We start from the raw sequence: 18,309 nt of genomic DNA on the forward strand, positions 1-18,309 counted from the left end.
CTAAATATATAACTTTTATCAAATACATATATAACGTTAAAAAACACAAAAGTTACATTAAAAGAATGAGAAACTCAAGTTTAGCATAAACAAATGTAAATATTTATATATATAAACGATTTTATTTATTTTCATATAAAATATTGTTGTATTCTAAAAGTAGGAAATTAAAGGATAGATATTAGATTCTAAGATGTCACGTTACCTATATACATTTAAGACATCGTGCATCTATCGTATAACTTTTAAGACATTATTCTTGGCACACAGTTTTTGAGATTAAAAGCTGTTTCTCTATGCTAAAAGTCAAAATATTTCTATTTATTTATTTCAAGTTATATTTTAATTATTTATATTTAAAATATTATATTTTAGTTATTTATGTTATCATTTTGTTATAAAATAGTCACTTTGTCGTTAAGATATGTTATCTCCGAATGAGCAGTCCACATGATGCTTAAAATAAATTTTAAATGCCAACATGAATGTTTAACCATGTAAATTAATTGATTTTTAATCAAATAAATTTAATTAATTAAATTTTCTAAATTAATTACAAGAAAATGTTAATTTAGTTTTCCGAAATAATAAATACTAATGCATCAAATTAATCTTTCAATTGGAAAATAAAAATCATTGATCTCCACTTTCTTTTAGTTTTCGTTTCCATTTTGAATGAAAAAGCCATCCATTTTCATAGTCATCTTTGTTGAATCGAAATAATAGAAATCAAATTGAGTGCTCCATCAATCGGTTGTATTTTTTATTCAAAATGGAAGAACAAAGGATCGATTCAATGAAGGGTCCAAGCATGAATTACAATAAAAAATAGTTTTTTTTATTCTTTACCTGAATTTTGGATTTAGATATTATGTTTTTTATTTTTTATTTTTTACAAAAAGGTGATCCATCTTTTTATTTTATATGCGACATATAAAAAGGATATGCTTCATATTTGTTTATTTGTGTATTGTGGGCAACCACAATAGCACACATGTATAGATATTGGTGCATGCATTTCTTATTCTTCTTCTATGTCGTTTTGCTATTCTCTTCTCTTTTTTTATGGTAACAAAAAAACTCAACTAATACTTCTTTTTAAACCGAAAAAATTTGAGTTTTCGGGTAAAATTTTGTATTCTATTTTTATAAAAAAAAATTAACTTTTCTTATCCCAGCTGGACATCCACATTGGTATTTAAAATTCATTTTAATTGTCACGTCGGACTGTTGTTTGGTAGATAACAGATCTTAACGGTAAAGTGATCATTTCGTAACAAAACGATACCTTAAGTGACTAAAACGTAATAGTTCAAACATAAGTAACTAAAATGTAAGCTGAGACAAACAAAAGTGACTATTTTAAAATTTACCTATTAAGTAATGTTAAATGGGTGAAATATTAGGGTTTTTGTTGGGTTTGACAAATCAAATTAGGAGAAGGTGCAAGTTTGACTTTACAATGAATTGATTTTATTATCCTCAGACGTATAAAATTAACCCTAATTTATGCTAATTATTTCGCAAAAGAATCTAAACAAAACTTGAGATCACCAATTAGATTAAGATAAAATCAGAGAGATATTTATTCGTAGCAGCGGTCAAAAAAGAATATGGTTTTGCTTTAATTAATGAAATTAGCACCGTAGAATTTGGGACCATACACTAATCAAAGAAATGAAAAATACTTTCTCAACAATATTTTAAAAAAATAATTCTTAAATACAGAAATTCTTCAAACAAAATTTAGTGGCATTGAACCCTATGTGATGACTTGATGGTTAAGGGTATTTATCGCCCTAGGTGTAACCTGAGTTCAAGTCGCACTAATCGCGTTTATTATTCGATATTTACCTTATTATTATAATTCACCAAAAATAACTAAAAATTGGTGGCATTAGATTAATTAAAAGTTCCATAAAGCGTTAAAAAATTCTTATTTTAATTAATGAAAGTTGAGAGGTGTGCATTGAAAAGTTGAATATAGAAAGACCTTTACAGCAAAAAGATAATTTAGGCGAAGATGAAAGGGGTTGAAAGGGTCCCTTAAGTACCTTCATTTTGACAATTAAGATTTGATGGCTCAATTTTTTTATATATATATTTTAAACTTTTACTATTTGTGCAATATTTAATTTGGAATTATAAATTTAGTGTTTAAACCTCATTTTCATTAATTAATATTAGTTTAATTTTTCTATTTTTAATTAATCAAATAATTTTATTTTTTTAACATATGCAACTAGATGTTTATATATTTGGATTCGTTGGATAAATCTAATAATTTTGTTAAAAAAATCTAAAACAATCTATAATATTTTTTCAGTTGTTAATATTGATATTAAATAAATCAATCTTTCTAAGAAAAAATTGGAACTATTTAATTCAGTATTCATTTTGAAAGTGAGTAAATAAAACAATTAATTGCAACAATTAATGCTTTCCGTCAATTGTACATAACATTTATTGATATACTGAACAAATTAAGTTCTTAATATTTATATATTCTTTAATTTAGTCCTAATTCTAAAAAATACTATCTAAAAATGTATAAAATTTAAAGCCCTTATCACACACCGGTTGACACAAATTACAACCATGTTATCCCCATCTTCTACTCCTTATATTGTATAAAAAGAAAGAATATACAAAAAAAATTATCTTCAAATTATATAAATACATAAATAGACATAATGTATAAACTTTGAAGGTTAAATTTATTATTATACCAAAATAAATTATGTAAAATTGTCAAAATAATTAATGTTGTGATTAATTATAGTTAGATGCTTATTTTCGAAATCAACAAAAATTAAATTATTTAAAAAATTAAAGAGACCAATTTACTCAATATCAAAATTACATATTTTTCTACCTTGTATAACGCAATATATATGTTTTTTGAATGGATTGTTTGCTGGCTTGTTGCAAATTATAGTGATGGCCTTCAATGGTGGGTTTTGAACTTCCCTGGCTCATTTAAAGTAGTTTAATTTGTATTAAGCTCAATTTGAGATTCATTCGAATGGCCGGATTATCCACTTTTACTTGTTGATTAATTTTCCTTTACCTAAAAGTTTTTCAAAATAGATTTTTTTAGGCAAGGATTTTAATTCCTAACATAATTTCAAGGGTTAATTTTTTTTTCTTAAAAATTTACCTAATGGAGAATGATCTAGAATTCATTATAAAGTTTCAAGCTTGAAGCTTTGGAAAACTGTACATGTCGGTTCCCTCCTAATTGTGAATTTGGTGATCCATCAGTATCAAACGGTCCTCTCAAAGGGCTCACAAATTTTGAGAGATGAGTTATCTTATCAAAGATGTAACCATGAACCCATGAACTACGAACTATCCGTGCCATATGGCGACTTCTAATAACCCTTTCTGGGCCCGACCAAGCAACAGCTTCAAATGACAAGCCGATATCAGTCCACCACTCGTAGCTGGTAAGGATAACATTGTAGCATATACCAGGATGTGCTGTTTAAATAGTTCTCGTCTAACCTTCTAATGCTTCAAACAGTGTAAAACAATGGGAAACCGCTTTCGGAGAATGATAAATGAGAATATGTGCGTTAATTAATTTAATCCTGTACCAACTGTCCCGGAGACAATATGATAGGCAAAAATCAGGGCAGATGGTGCTTTGATTGATGCAACATACACAAATATATTACTAACCAGGTTAGTGACAGTGTGTTTTAGAAGCTTGTATGCCATATGGCATCGTCGCCCTCCCCGCATCGCTGATGCACTTCCTGCATTCTCTCCACGGACTTGCAAATGCCACTGCAGCTCCAATCAAAAGATGCACCACATGGATTCCCTGCTTGAGCTTTCCACTCGCAATCTATTGAACAAATGTAAGACATTGTCATGAAAAGATCGTTTCAATTGCACAACTAAAATCTGGCACACTACTACGAAGATTCAACCCTTACCCAAGAGAGTACCACAGCAGAGGCTTCGTTCGTCAATATGCTCAACATCAAGACCAATAAACCAAGAACCTAAAGAGACATCTTCGTTTGCATATCTATGAAGTATGTGCCTATAAAGAAAACAAACATATAGTTAAAAAAACATCATGTAATAGAATAGCATACCAAAAAAAAAAAAAAAAATTTACCGATTGACGGAGATGTAGGTTGCCAAGTCTTTGGACACTGCGTATATTTGTCCGGTTGCATGCCTAAAGTATTTGTTTCCCTCCTCACCAAATTTCCAATATTCTGGCTCATGGTATTTGACCCCTCTATAGAGGTAAGCACGGTTAGATGAAAAGAAGCAAATACGACAATTAAAAAAAAAAACTAAAAATATTTAATCCTTACTTCTGTGCTAGAACAGGTCCAGATTTCATGCAACCGATATAAACACGGGGTTTTGATCTGTGACGGGCCAATGTAGAACCCACCATACCTGTAGTATAGTCCATATCAATATGGTAACCCTGTTACAGGTCTGTTCAAGAAAAAAATGTTGTACTGAAAACTTAGAGCCGGATCACTAACCCAGATTTACATGTACATCATCGTCGACTTTAATATAAAAGTCTGCATCCCACTTAGCAACAGCTGTGGAAAAGTATATTTGGGTTTTCGATGATAATTCATGGTAACCTTCTATGTGATTCTGCCCAAACAAAATAAAAGATGAGAATCCGTGTAAGCTTCTAAATTCTTTAAAATTATAAATATTGAGCTCTTCACTTTGTCATGCTTTTGTACACTAAGATTGGAGAAAATAATTCATGAACTTGCTCCAATGGAAGAAAGCATGAGCATACCAGGCGCAGAAAATCCTTGTATTGCTCCTCTTCAGCTTCAATCCCTCGATCCAAAATACCACCCGGGGTTGCACTGAGAACCGAATGTACATGTTCAATAAGAATATCATTCAAGAAAGCTAAGTAGCACATAAAAGTTGAATGCTTCGAATTGTCCATTTGAACTTACCTGTGTCCTATGACAAATCGCATTATAATTCCCTTCTCTTTCTCCAACCTCTTTAATTCCTCCCCTGAGAACAATAAACCTCAAAAAATAAATAATTGACTAGATCCCGGCGAGTGTCTAATAGAATGCCAAAACAGTACTGAATCAAACCTTGAGGCATCCAAGTTTCCCTGATCGAGTCCCTTCTTTTCCTACTGCTGAATGCTGTTATAATTCCCATAACAAAGAAAAGTTTCGGGCGTTCCTTCAAGTTCTCGATTCCAGGTCTTGTAACCATCGGAGATCCTTCATTACTATCTCCCTTGGCAGCTCTAGCAGCAGCTAGCTGGACCTCCAATGAGGAGATTGTTTTGTCTAATGTCCTGAAAGTATGTATCGTGCGAACACTCTTTTTAAGTTCTAAACAAATTTTAGACACCAAAGGCTAACTTGGGGAAATTAGTCTAAAAGACATAGAAACTTACATAATTACATCATGAGTTTGTGAAACTCGAGAAAGAATATCACCTGCCTCGACAGAAGTATCCTGTTGTAAATAAAACATAATCTCATCAAGATTATTTGTATGCTATATAAGCTTTATGACAACTTTATATTCTATGAACTTGCCTTATCACAATTAACCAAGGGATGAACTTCCTTTCTCCCATGTGTCTGTACAGAAGAAGCCTCATTGATTTTGACAGGATCGGAACTAGTCCACAATCTGTAGAAAAATGAAAAACCCCATGCACCACTAGTCAATGCACACTTACATATAATACTACCACTCAAAAAATAGGCAACAACATACAGAAAGACCCTTTTTACATAAAGTGATAACTCATAGATGCATTAACATCAGATGACTATTTAATGGCCGTGTTTATAGGCGATGTCCCGACTTCCCCTAAACAGTTTTTTTTTTTTTCGTTTTCAGGGATCTCTTGCACTTAGCTGCTACCAGCTTATAGCTTTTGATACAGAGCATAAAATCAACTTCCAAAAAGCCAGCTTTTAAGTACAAAGTACAAATTCCTCATACATAACAAGTTATAAAACCAAATTCAATGAGATTAATCTCTTTTCCCACAGTCATGCATTACTAAATCTGCTACTAGAAAAGAACCAGCATACCAAGTAAGACCCCCCCCCGGGGGGCCCAAATCCTGGACACTGATAGATCTAGCAAACCTAAGACCTAAATCTATTCATACAGAGGCATTTTGCTCGACACCTTTGCAACAAATTAACAAGATCCTTCAATGTAAAACATAAAGGAGCAAAAACAGCAGAGAAATGAAACAATAGTTAAAGCTTCTAATTTTATTTTTCAAAGCTTAAGACTTTGTCATTCAAAACAAGATCTCGATCATTCAAATTCCACTAAGAGAGAGAAAAAAGAACAGAACCTGTTGATAACAAGCACACCCAAGAAGAAGCTAGCAATGCAAAAGAAAGAAACCCATCTGGTAGAAACTCCATTGGCAGTCTTGTGAGCTCTACTCAAACCCATTGCAGAAAAAAAAAAACCCTAAAGAGCTTCAGCCTTAAGGAAGCTTCCTCTTTTTTCTTCCTTTTTTTCTCAGAACTTTTTCAGTGTCAGAGACAAGAACCCATCAAGAGATAAAAAGAGAAAATCCTTAACAGCAACAGGTAATAACGACAAAACATTCATGGAACCAAAACATATAGGAATTCAATTGGATTTATGTTCATATTTGGCAGCAATGGAGATGTAATATCAGCTGGCTTCTAAATCATGTTATTTGTTAAGCTTATATTATATGCTCCCCCCTTTCATTGTTTTTAATAATAAATATTTTTTAAAAAGTCACGACAACTCTTTAACTTCCTACAATACCCTTTCATTCCCTTTCCTCTCGTCTTTTTCAAGCCCTTTTTTTTTTTTTTCCATTTTAGATAATTATCCACTAATATTTTTATTTAAGTTCAAATTATCGACAAAACCTTCGAAATCAAATTTCTTTTTTTTTCATTTAAATTTGTTGGTTATTGAATATTATTCCCAGGTGCCAATAACTTTCTTCAACCTGTATTTTAAAAATTCTCAGCTAAAAATTGTGGATCAGCTTTGACAATTTTGCATTTAAATGTTGATAACTGCAAAACCTTCAAATACTGGTTCAGGTATACCCACCCCAAATATAGCAAATTTGCTTGTTGCAATCAATTTTTATTGGAAGCAATATCCGGTAAAATTACATCTTTAGTCTCTCTTAATTTTAATATTGATAAATTACTCCATTTTAAAAAAATTCAAACAATTTAATCTTCGTTAATTTTACATAATTTTAATTGGTATGTTAACAAATTTGGTCCTAAAAATTTACATATTCTATATTTATATATATATATATATATATATTCTTCAATCTAAAGTTTTTATATTCTATTTTTAATTTGTTTTAGATATTTTAATTTTTTATATTTTTCAAATTATTTTTAGAATCATGACCAAATTGATAAAATATATAAATATTAAAGATTTAATTTCATATTATATCAATCAAAGTTATATACAATTTACTGTAAATATTAGTCGTCAGTAATTAATTATCCTTAATTGCTTATATTTAAAATTAACAGATTAAATTACTTCTATTTGAAAGGGACTAATTTCTCAATATTTAAATTGTGAGGGATAGAAGAGATGTTTTTACCAGCAATATCCAAATGCAATTTTATTTTTTTTATTGTGGGGACTTTGGTTAGCCAATCACATACTTTATTTAATTCCCGTAAACTAAACTAATTGACGATGTTAATTTAAATTTTAGTGGCTCGATGTATTCGTCCACTAATGTTCCCATGTGAAAAAACAATATCAAAATATTGGGTTCTATTCTAACAAGCAATCAACGAAGAAAAATATATTTAGTTATTGTATTTGTAATCATATGACGATTATTAGTTGATGTTTACGTTTTAATATATTATTAATTTTGTTAATGTCAAATCGATTAATTAATATTTTTATTTAATAATATTTTTAAAAATATATTAATTGTTTAAAATAATGATTGTGAATGTTATAAAGTTTTCTTTAGTAGAAGGTATTTAATTCTGTTAAAAAAAAAAAATAGGATACGGAAGAACAGAGGGATAGTTTGGTCCAAACAAGACAAAAGTGAAACTTGGTTGCCTTACTGTAGCATAACTTTATTGGAAAAATTCAAGACAAAACATGTTAGAATAGGTCCAACTTTTTGTTTCAGAATTTAGAGTAGGTTTAATAATTATTTAATTATTTTTATTCAATTATTAAATTATTAACAAAAAAATAATTTAGTAGCTTTAAAAATTAGCATAATAATAACTTTAAGCCTTAACATCTATATATTCGTCAATTCAATCTTGATTCTAAAAATTAATTTTAACATTTATACATTGTATAATATAGTACTTATTTTTGTAGTTTTACTTTTATTTGTAACATAAATGGTTAATTTAAAAAATAAAAAGATGAAAATTATTATATTAGATTTTTGGTATTTTTATTTTTATATATTTTCGACCAAATATAATTTTTACTTTTTTAAAAAAATTTTAAGTGATAGAGTCATAAAGTAAAGTAAAATTGAAAAAAAAGACCAACTATATAATGTATAAATAGAGGATTAAAGTTGTTATTTTTCAATTTTAAAAGTTAATCTTTTTGTAAACCATTTAATGGAGAAATTATTGTATAGGTCCTTCCCACCTCCTAATCTATGGGGCTATGGGCCCCACATCATTTATTTTCCATATGAGATTTGCACATAAACATAATTTTTCAAAATAACCAATTGAATTACTTTTTTTTTTTATTCATGGTCGTCACCATCATCAACCAAATGCAGAAACTATTTCTAAAAAACAGTATAACCTGGAGTTCATGAAAAAAAAAATAGAACAACTTTTATGAAAACAATGGAGAAACCCAGAACTAAAGTTTTAATAGAAATGAAATCCAAAAGGAAGCTTTTTTTTACATGATCTCATAAAAAAAAAGTGAATTTTGATTTCTTGGATTTAAAATTGAAAAATGAAAAAAATCTTGTATAGCGACATAGAGAAATCCAAACGGACCTAAATTCTTTTTACATTATCTGAAATGTCGACTCTTAGGGAGTTTACTTTTCAATTTTTTTTTCTCCATTGTTGAGTTTGATTCTTGATCATACAAAAATGGTTGTTTTTGTTTGGGTTTTTTTATTTTATTTTATTATCTTTATCAAAATTTTCCGATCTTGATCCAAGAGCTTTGACATTTTTTTGTCAAATATTTTTTTTAAAAAATACATACAATTATTACCTTTCGTTTGGATTTGTTTTTATAAAAAGCTAGGATTTTTACTAATACTTTTAGCCGAGTTTCAATAAAAAATCCATTTTTTCATGAACAGCAAAATGGTGTTATTCACCATTTGCTTGAATGATATTCAAAAATGGTTTCTCCATTTAGTTGGCAATGGATGCAATATATATTTATTGCAATCAGGTATTTTGAGGGGAAAAAAAAAAGTTAATTGGAGTTTATATTCTTTTGTAAATATGGCATGGAAAAAATAAATGATGTGGATTAATTTTATTAATTAGGGCTCATGTTTTTACGTGGTTGAGAAGTTTTATATAATAAATTTTTCATTTAACGATTCATAGGAAAAGGAAATTGAATAATTAAATGATTATTTTGTAATTTTTATAGTTGAGTAACCGAAAAAAGACTTATCAATAGTTAAGTGATAATTTATCCAATGTTTATTTTAGTCTAATTTAGATATAATATTATAAAATAAAAATATATAATATTTAAAGAATGTTTAAATTCAGATATGTAACTTAGGTTATACTAAAATATTAAAATAAAATATTATGTAATTAATATTTTAAAAATAAAATCCATTAATGTGAAAAAAAAATTAAGACAACAAGTAGACTGATGATACGGACAAACTAAAACTCGAGCCAACAAGCTCACTTGATACATCTGAACCTATCATTCGCACTCTCCAACCACATTACCTTTAGTCACAGACAAAATATTCTCATTAAAAGAAACAATGGGAAAGTCATCTCATTTCATGTGGTTTGCATATAACAAAGTTGCTCGAGCTAAGGAATAAGCCTCCTTATTGGCATATTGACGAGTCCAATAGAAGGACAGGCACTGAAACAAATTCTTCATCATTAAACAATCACGTAAAAACACACTTAGTTTAGAAAAATTAGATGATGGGCGTAACAGAGCCAAAATTATAAGCAAGCAATTTGACTCAACTATAACATTATTGAAGATGAAATATTTTAACAATGACAAGGCTTCCCTAATGGAAAAAGCTTTAGCAATGGAAGGACTAAAACAAGCATAAATTAAAACCAAAAAAACTTGTAAGCACACAACCCTTAAAGTCTCGAACTACAGTCGCATACCCTGTAACCCCCTCTTGCTCGAAACAGGCTGAACCAACATTACATTTTTGTAGGCCACTGTATAATAACGTCGATAATGGTGGTAGAACAATCTCAAAGCAATAAAAAGAGAAAAATAAGAGCACTTTGACTACATCTATTTAAGGGTTGAAAAACATTGTTCTAATCAAAGTCAAATAAAAGAAGTATAGTTCTATATGGACTCAACTTATGCGGTATGATCCGTATTGCGGAAGCTTCGCCCACGTACTCACAATCGCAACCTCAGTCCTCTTCAACAAGCATTGGGATTCAAGTCACATAATCCCTAACAACCACCTTCCAAAGGTGCCCAACCAGCCCTTCCCCAACCACAAGTTACTCCGTCCCAGTCACCACTTGCATCAACTGTGATAAACTCCCCTATTAATTACCACCAACGAGTCCAAAAAGCATCAGCAACCCAAACGATTGATGTCGCGACCACATCTTCCCCTTTTCAAACAAAATAATTACGACTAGATTATATCATCCAACATAACACCAATATACGTTATAGATACTCAGGAGTTGCCAAGTCAGGAAACTTGCAAAATATGTCAGTCGTTATTGACTGATCGAATGAAAAACCAGCAGCACTCCAAACAACTTGCGCATTGGAAAAAGTAGCAAAACATGATCCATACTCTCGACTTCACTACATCAGCTACATTAGAGAGATAGTGAAATACCCTTCTCATTCAAACGAACCACTGTTAGTAAAAATCACCTCAGACAACTCTCAACAAAGTCCTTAACCTTTAAAGGAATCTCACACCGTCATAGCTTTGCCCGTTCTCATCCAATAATAGCCGATCCAAACACATTAAGAGCAACACAAAATGTCGACGTCGCACTATGTTATGATATGAAATATATAAATTTAAATCATAATCGACATCTTTATTTTCACTAGTCTTTATTATTAGCATGATGTGATGCTATTATATTTTGGTATTAACAAATATTTGACTTAAATTACAATACAAATGTAATAAAATGATTTATAGCAACTCATTATTGATATTATGATATGTGATATATAAAATTAATTTATTAATATTTAGTACATTGATAGTGTATTTTTTATTCCATAAATAATTAAAAAATTATCATATATATTTTAATATACTTTTATAGGATACTGTCAACTTTCTAACTCTATTTGTAAAGTCTAAAAGCTCTATTAAAATGTATCAAATAATTTCTGAAATTTAAAATACTTTTTAAGTAATTAATATAAATTATTTATAAAATTTAATTAAAATATTTAAATCATATTTAAAATTTATAGTTAGAAAAATTTATAATGTTTTTAACTTTTTTATTAAACTTGAGAAATTATTTCTTTAACCTAAACTTTACTTTAATTGATATGAATTATTTTTAAATTTAATTTGAGTGGATTTATAAATTAATTTTATTATTTAAAAAAGTTTAAAAGTACTTTTATTAAATGAATATTCAAACTGAGCTAATTTGTAACCCAGAGTAGAAAGGCTAAAAGAAAAAAAAGGTAAAGGGACATTATGGTCCATTATAGACAGCGTGACAACTCCAGAACAAGGGCGGTGGCACTGAACATGCGCCTCTCCCGCATGAAAAAAATAAAAAATAAACAGCGAAATTTTAGACGACAAGACGTGATCAAATCTAATCATTTAATGGGTTCAATTTTTTCTTTTCTTTTTTTCTCAATTAATTGGTTCAATGAATCAATATTCGTGCTAAATAATATTGTAACACAGGATGTTTTGCCTCACTGGCTTTCTCTTCTTTTTTTTTTTTCGGTCGAGCCTCACTGTCTTACTTTATTACTTTCTGAAAATTATTATTATCCCCATATATATTAAAACATCTGTTCTCACTTTACATTGCCTTAATTTAATTTTTAATAGTTTTTATACAAAATAAAATGTTAATTTTATATAATAAAATAAGATGCGACGGTTTGATATACATTCTTTAGAAAAATTAGAATTTTTATTTCTAAATTTGATAAGTAAATTTATTTTCATACTTGTATTTTTTTTGTTCACTTTTGTATTTAAATTTGATATCTTTCATTTTGACCCTTCACTTAAAAATTATAAAAGTTTGATGATGTGTCATTTTAAGATTGTGCCACATCATCATTTGAAAATTTATATATATTTTTTTTAATTTTTAAAGTGACGATGTGGTTAAACAAGTCAAACCATTTGTTTTTAATTCAACTGGTTTAATCGATTTATCAAAGAATGACTTTGGTTATAAAATGATTGAACAATTGAGACTAATTTACTTACGATACTTAGTTGACATTTATAAAAAGTATATAATGAATTATGAGTTCAATACATTCTATTTAGCAGAAAGTCGGACATTTATAAAAAGTATCTAATGAATTATCAGATAATCACTTATTCACAAACTTTTTATAGGGCTAATAGTTTTCATTTCTCGTCTCGTGGAAAATCCTTTCGCTCCACTTAGCCCTATCTCCCTCTAGGGGTATTTTAGTGATAGGTTTTATAGGAACCAGACGATCCTATTTGGTAAAATACCTAGTGACAAACTTCTATGTTCCTTTCATTACAATATTTCTAAACAAGTTCTTAGATAACAAGCTTAAAGATTTTCTTATTGATGATATCGGTATTGATACTAGTGACTCTATTAATTGTGACCTTGATACGGAGCTGGAGATCACTAGACAAATAATAATTAAGAATTCATAACAAAATTAAAAGGAATTATTAAATTGGTTGTAATTTTGTTCCAAAATTTTACCATTTTCAAACAATTTCTAAATTAATCAATTTAATTTGTTCAAAACATTGTATAAATCAATTTTTAATTTTTTATCACGGATACTTCAATTGGTTAATCACCGATACTTCTAAATATTCCACTAAGAATTATTTATTTCGTTCTTCATTATTTTAATTTTTTTTTTTTAGGTTCATTATTTGATTATGGAAGTTTAAGTTTTTGCTTACAATTTAGATGACATAAATTTAAACTATGTCATCTCCTCATTACCATTGTTAAAGCCAAGACTTGGAATCTAAAGGGTCCATCATAGAATGAGATGAGGCCCATGAAGTAGGATAGGCCACCGTACAATTGATGAGTTGAGACTAGAGATCCTCCACATGTCCATAACATGGCCCATCAAAAGTTGATCCTATGTCGAATTGATTAAATGATTCGATTGAATTGTTGATTTAATAATAATTAACTGAAAATAATTAAAACATTTTTTATTTCAATTTTCAATTTTTTTCAGTTTATAGTAATAATTATTGATTTTTGTTCAACAAACCTGTCCGATTCAATTCTCGAGTCACTTTAAAAATCCCACAAGAATTAATCCATTCCGTGGACGAAGATAATAAAAAATTAAAAAAATAATCAAATAATTAGCAATAAAAAGAAATGAATTGCTTTTTAATAAATAAAATTTTAATTTATTAAAAATAAGAGTTGACGGTTGACTTCTTAAATTAATATTTGCATAAATTCTTTCAATTTGTAGTTGAAAGTTGCATATATAGATTTTTTTTATTTATTAAAAGTGGTTTTATAATTATATAAATAAATCCATATATTTTAATGTTTTGTTGTTGAGCTTTCTCTACACCAAATTCATATCGGACCCAGATTGAAAACTATACCCTAATGATCATTGGGGTTATCAATATCATCAAACAATCATCAGCATACCTTTATGTACTATTGCAGGATAATAATTTGACTTTGTAATATTTAATTATTTATTCCCATTCTTAGATATACATTTCGTTCAGTCTTTGTCATCATAATTCGGGAGTAATAACAGTTGTTTGCAACTTGTTATATATATATATATATATATATATATATATGCTTCAGCTGATGTCAGATGTCATTTGGTTGTCTTCCATTAATTTCAATACTATTTTCTTTATTTAAGGTTGGAATTTAAAAATATCAAAGTATGAAAAAATATAGGTTAATAAAAAATTTTGCATTTGATGTTTTAACATTTTCTTGTCACAAGACACCAAATTGATAGATTGGAAAAATTATTAAACAAGTTTCTTATAGAATGCCACCATCCTAATCCCTGTCTTTCACACCAGAGCCAAAATTTAGTTCATGAATGGGGTTAAAGTGGTGATGAAGTCAGCCCTTTTCTTTATGTCTGAACTTTCGGCACATATAAAAATAAGTCAAATAATATTTTATAGTCTGCTGGAAACAGGACATGCTACAGAAATGTTGATTGTCCAATTCCAATGTCAAAACAATGAGGCCAAAGCACCCACCTTTCAAAAGTGCCTTTTGGTGAAGATGACTTGGGAATCTCTACACGTGTTTCTTTCTGTAACAATTTTAATTCAGGTTTATTACCAAGTAAACCAATGTTGTCCTGTTGCCTTCATCTAAAAGTGCGTACACAACACTTTCTCTAATGTCGATGAAGTCTGATTTCTCCTTCCCATTGCCCCCATGTCCCATCCTGTGTATATATATATATTTATTAAGTAATGGAAAAGTTAAACAGCAGCGTAAAGTTTGACTTTCTATTGGTTTCCCAGTTCCCACAACCTTAAGTTGCCATTTTTCAACCCTTTGCAAGCAAAAAACAGCCATTTGTATATATGACACCCATAGTCTAGTTCCTATGATCCATATATGCGTTGGATGAGTAAACAGTATGGGATCAAATCCGTTGCCATCCTTTGTTATTGTTTTAATTCTCTTGGTTCTTAATGGCCAAGGACCGATGACTGCAAAAGTTGAAGCCAAAAGCACTGTATGTATATTTTTCCCTTACTGCTCATTTTTCTTTTTAATTTCGAACAAGTGCTGCAAATTGTACTTTTATTCTAACAGGTTCACATCGTTTACCTTGGAGAAAGGCAACATGATGATCCGAAGCGGGCTACGGATTCTCATCATGACTTGCTTGCTACGGTGGTAGGGAGGTATATACTATATAGCAATAAAATTATGTGTTTAATTAGTTATAAGTTAATCATGAATCTTAGTCTTGTAAGGGTATCATGGTGATGCAGTAAGGAGATAGCCTCAGATTTGATGGTTTACAGTTACAGACATGGCTTCTCCGGGTTTGCAGCCAAGCTTACAGAGTCACAGGCACAAAAACTCTCAGGTACTTGTTAATGATTAGTTGAAGTGGTACAAAGTTATATGATTTGCTTTTGTTTTCCTCATTTTGTGCAAATGTTTGCTTTTAGAGTTGTCTGGTGTTGTTCGAGTAATACCGAATACCCTTCACAGACTGCAAACAACTAGGAGTTGGGATTTCCTTGGCTTGTCTTCTCATTATCCTAATCATGTTCTTCAAAACAGCAAGATGGGTGATGGAGTAATCATTGGTGTCTTTGATACTGGTTTGTACTTGCAATTCTTCCGTGTCTCCGTTTCGTAGACTTGTAAATGAATTAAGGAACTCAGTGAGATTTTGTTAGCAAAACAGGAATATGGCCAGAGTCTAAAGCATTTAGTGACGAAGGGCTTGGACCGATCCCATCTCATTGGAAGGGTGTGTGTAAATCTGGGGACCAGTTCAATGCAGCAACTCACTGCAATAGGAAAATCATTGGAGCTCGTTGGTTCATCGATGGATTTCTTGCTGAGTATGGACGGCTACTGAACACATCTGATGATCCTGAGTTCTTGTCACCGAGAGATGCTAATGGACATGGAACGCATACATCTAGCACAGCAAGTGGTGCTTATGTAAGAAATGTTAGCTATAGAGGACTTCTTTCCGGGACAGTAAGAGGTGGTGCGCCGCGTGCTCGGCTGGCCATATATAAAGTCTGTTGGAATGTGCTTGGTGGACAATGTGCATCAGCTGATATTTTGAAAGCCTTTGATGAAGCAATACATGATGGAGTTGATGTTTTATCACTTTCAATTGGGTATTCATTACCTTTATTTTCAGATGTCGATGAACGAGATGGGATTGCTACAGGCTCTTTCCATGCCGTTGCTCGGGGCATCACGGTTGTTTGTGGAGCAGCAAATGAAGGACCTTCAGCTCAAACAGTGCAGAACACAGCACCATGGATATTAACCGTTGCAGCAAGTACCATGGATCGAGCTTTGCCTACACCCATAACGCTTGGGAACAATAAAACCTTCTTGGTATTAACTCTGTGATTATGTTGGCTATTGAATGACTCAAACTTGATTCATAGACTGCTGATGCATATGATTTGATTTGTGTAACACACATACAGGGTCAAGCCATTTTCACAGGAAAGGAGAAGGGATTTACCGGCTTGACATACCCAGAGGGCACGGGGCTCGACCCTACTTCTGCAGGGTAACTATTTATCTAAGACTATGAGTTTAAATTTAGAAGATTCCAAACAAAAAACTTATCTCAATTGGTTAACTATATTACCTTGCAGAGCATGCCAATCTCTTTCACTTAATTCAACATTGGTAGCTGGAAAAGTGGTACTTTGCTTTGCCTCAGTCACCGGTAGAGTTGCCATAAGACTTGCTGCGGCAACTGTACAAGAAGCAGGAGGGATTGGGCTGATTATTGCTAAAAATCCAAGTGATGCCTTGATTGAATGCAGGGATGGCTTCCCGTGCATTGAAGTTGACTATGAAATTGGCACCCGAATACTCTATTACATTCGATCCACAAAGTACTATTCTAGTTACTCTCCTAGACTCCTTTGATATCCTTGGTCCGATCATGATTCTCAAAATTTATTCAAAACAGGTCCCCCACAGTGAAATTAGGCCATTCAAAAACACTTGTAGGCAAGCCTGTATCAGCAAAGGTGGCCTTTTTCTCATCAAGAGGCCCTAGCTCCATTGCACCAGAAATTCTCAAGGTAGATTTATCCCTGTAATTCGAGTGTACTTGTACTAGATATCCCGAGATCATCTTGTTAAATTTCCTCTGGATGCAGCCAGACATAACTGCACCTGGAGTGAATATACTAGCTGCAACTTCTCAGCTGGATCAGTGGATGGATGGTGGATATGCCATACACTCAGGCACTTCAATGGCTACTCCTCATGTTTCAGGCATTGTTGCACTTCTCAAAGCAATACACCCTGATTGGTCTCCTGCAGCTATTAAATCTGCATTAGTCACAACCGGTATTGCCATTACCGAATCTTTTTATTGCTTTTCCTTCATGAAATGTAAGTGATTTAATTCACTTATCGATTTCAATTCACATATTGCAGCAAGAACAAAGGATGCATCAGGTTTCCCACTCTTTGCTGAGGGATCACCTAAAAAACTGGCTAATCCATTTGATTTTGGAGGTGGCATTGTAAACCCCAATGGAGCAGCAGATCCTGGCCTAGTATATGACATGGGGTTATCGGACTACATTCATTACCTTTGTGCCATGGGGTATAATAACTCCGCCATCAGTCGACTTACAGGGCAATCTACAGCGTGTTCAGCTGAAAAGCCTTCCTTTCTAGATGTGAATCTACCATCCATAACCATTTCAAGTCTAAGAAATTCAGTAACTCTTACTAGAACTGTGACAAATGTGGGGTCCCCTAATTCAATTTATAGAGCTGATATTGAGACTCCAACCGGCATGACTGTAACAGTAAAGCCTCACATCTTGGTCTTCAACTCTAGAACCAAGAAGATCTCCTTCAATGTTACAATATGTGCAACAAAACAGGTGAATACAGGGTATTTCTTTGGGAGCCTGACTTGGAGAAATGAACAAAATGCTGTGAGAATTCCATTGTCAGTAAAAACTGAGATTTTACAATCGTATGCTGATGATAATTAATTGTTACCTTGCAGTCCAACATTGCATTTTACTAAATTTCAAGAAACTTATGTAGTCTAAATCAGATTGCATTTATTTATATGAGATGTTAAAAGAGTCTCTTCATTGGATGAGATTGTGCAAGTCCATCA

General features: G+C 31.1%; 2 protein-coding genes across 2 annotated transcripts; one reads left to right on the forward strand and one right to left on the reverse strand.

Moving 5' to 3' along the window:
* Nucleotides 1–3,547: 3,547 nt before the first annotated feature.
* LOC108476641 (beta-1,6-galactosyltransferase GALT31A) lies at nt 3,548–6,752 on the reverse strand. Its single transcript, XM_017778911.2, has 11 exons — nt 6,353–6,752; nt 5,571–5,667; nt 5,426–5,487; nt 5,112–5,323; nt 4,962–5,025; nt 4,793–4,865; nt 4,518–4,638; nt 4,338–4,425; nt 4,133–4,258; nt 3,945–4,054; nt 3,548–3,853 (listed from the first exon to the last, which is right to left on the reverse strand). The coding sequence occupies exons 1-11, from the start codon at nt 6,454–6,456 to the stop codon at nt 3,705–3,707; spliced, it is 1,206 nt and encodes a 401-aa protein (XP_017634400.1). The 5' UTR covers nt 6,457–6,752; the 3' UTR covers nt 3,548–3,704.
* Nucleotides 6,753–14,793: 8,041 nt separating this feature from the next.
* On the forward strand, nt 14,794–18,274 carry LOC108476614 (subtilisin-like protease SBT3.8). Its single transcript, XM_017778880.2, has 10 exons — nt 14,794–15,177; nt 15,258–15,349; nt 15,440–15,537; nt 15,623–15,778; nt 15,865–16,538; nt 16,634–16,719; nt 16,808–17,053; nt 17,131–17,245; nt 17,324–17,516; nt 17,607–18,274. Exons 1-10 carry the CDS (start codon nt 15,079–15,081, stop codon nt 18,176–18,178), a joined length of 2,331 nt encoding a protein of 776 aa, XP_017634369.1. The 5' UTR covers nt 14,794–15,078; the 3' UTR covers nt 18,179–18,274.
* The last annotated feature ends 35 nt before the right edge of the window (nt 18,275–18,309 follow it).

This window comes from Gossypium arboreum, chromosome 12 (assembly GCF_025698485.1).
Source record: "Gossypium arboreum isolate Shixiya-1 chromosome 12, ASM2569848v2, whole genome shotgun sequence".
Taxonomy (NCBI): Eukaryota; Viridiplantae; Streptophyta; class Magnoliopsida; order Malvales; family Malvaceae; genus Gossypium; species Gossypium arboreum.

What these genes read in the sequence shown, in the direction of transcription:
- LOC108476614 (XM_017778880.2), top strand. Translation starts at nt 15,079, where the DNA reads ATGGGATCAAATCCGTTGCCATCCTTTGTTATTGTTTTAATTCTCTTG. An exon ending in CTTGCTACGGTGGTAGGGAG is followed by an intron (nt 15,350 to 15,439) that starts GTATATACTATA and finishes ATGGTGATGCAG; the next exon opens with TAAGGAGATAGCCTCAGATT. An exon ending in CTCGACCCTACTTCTGCAGG is followed by an intron (nt 16,720 to 16,807) that starts GTAACTATTTAT and finishes ATTACCTTGCAG; the next exon opens with AGCATGCCAATCTCTTTCAC.
- LOC108476641 (XM_017778911.2), bottom strand. Translation starts at nt 6,456, where the DNA reads ATGGGTTTGAGTAGAGCTCACAAGACTGCCAATGGAGTTTCTACCAGA. An exon ending in CGATTTGTCATAGGACACAG is followed by an intron (nt 4,866 to 4,961) that starts GTAAGTTCAAAT and finishes TTCGGTTCTCAG; the next exon opens with TGCAACCCCGGGTGGTATTT. An exon ending in ACCTACATCTCCGTCAATCG is followed by an intron (nt 4,055 to 4,132) that starts GTAAATTTTTTT and finishes TTTTCTTTATAG; the next exon opens with GCACATACTTCATAGATATG.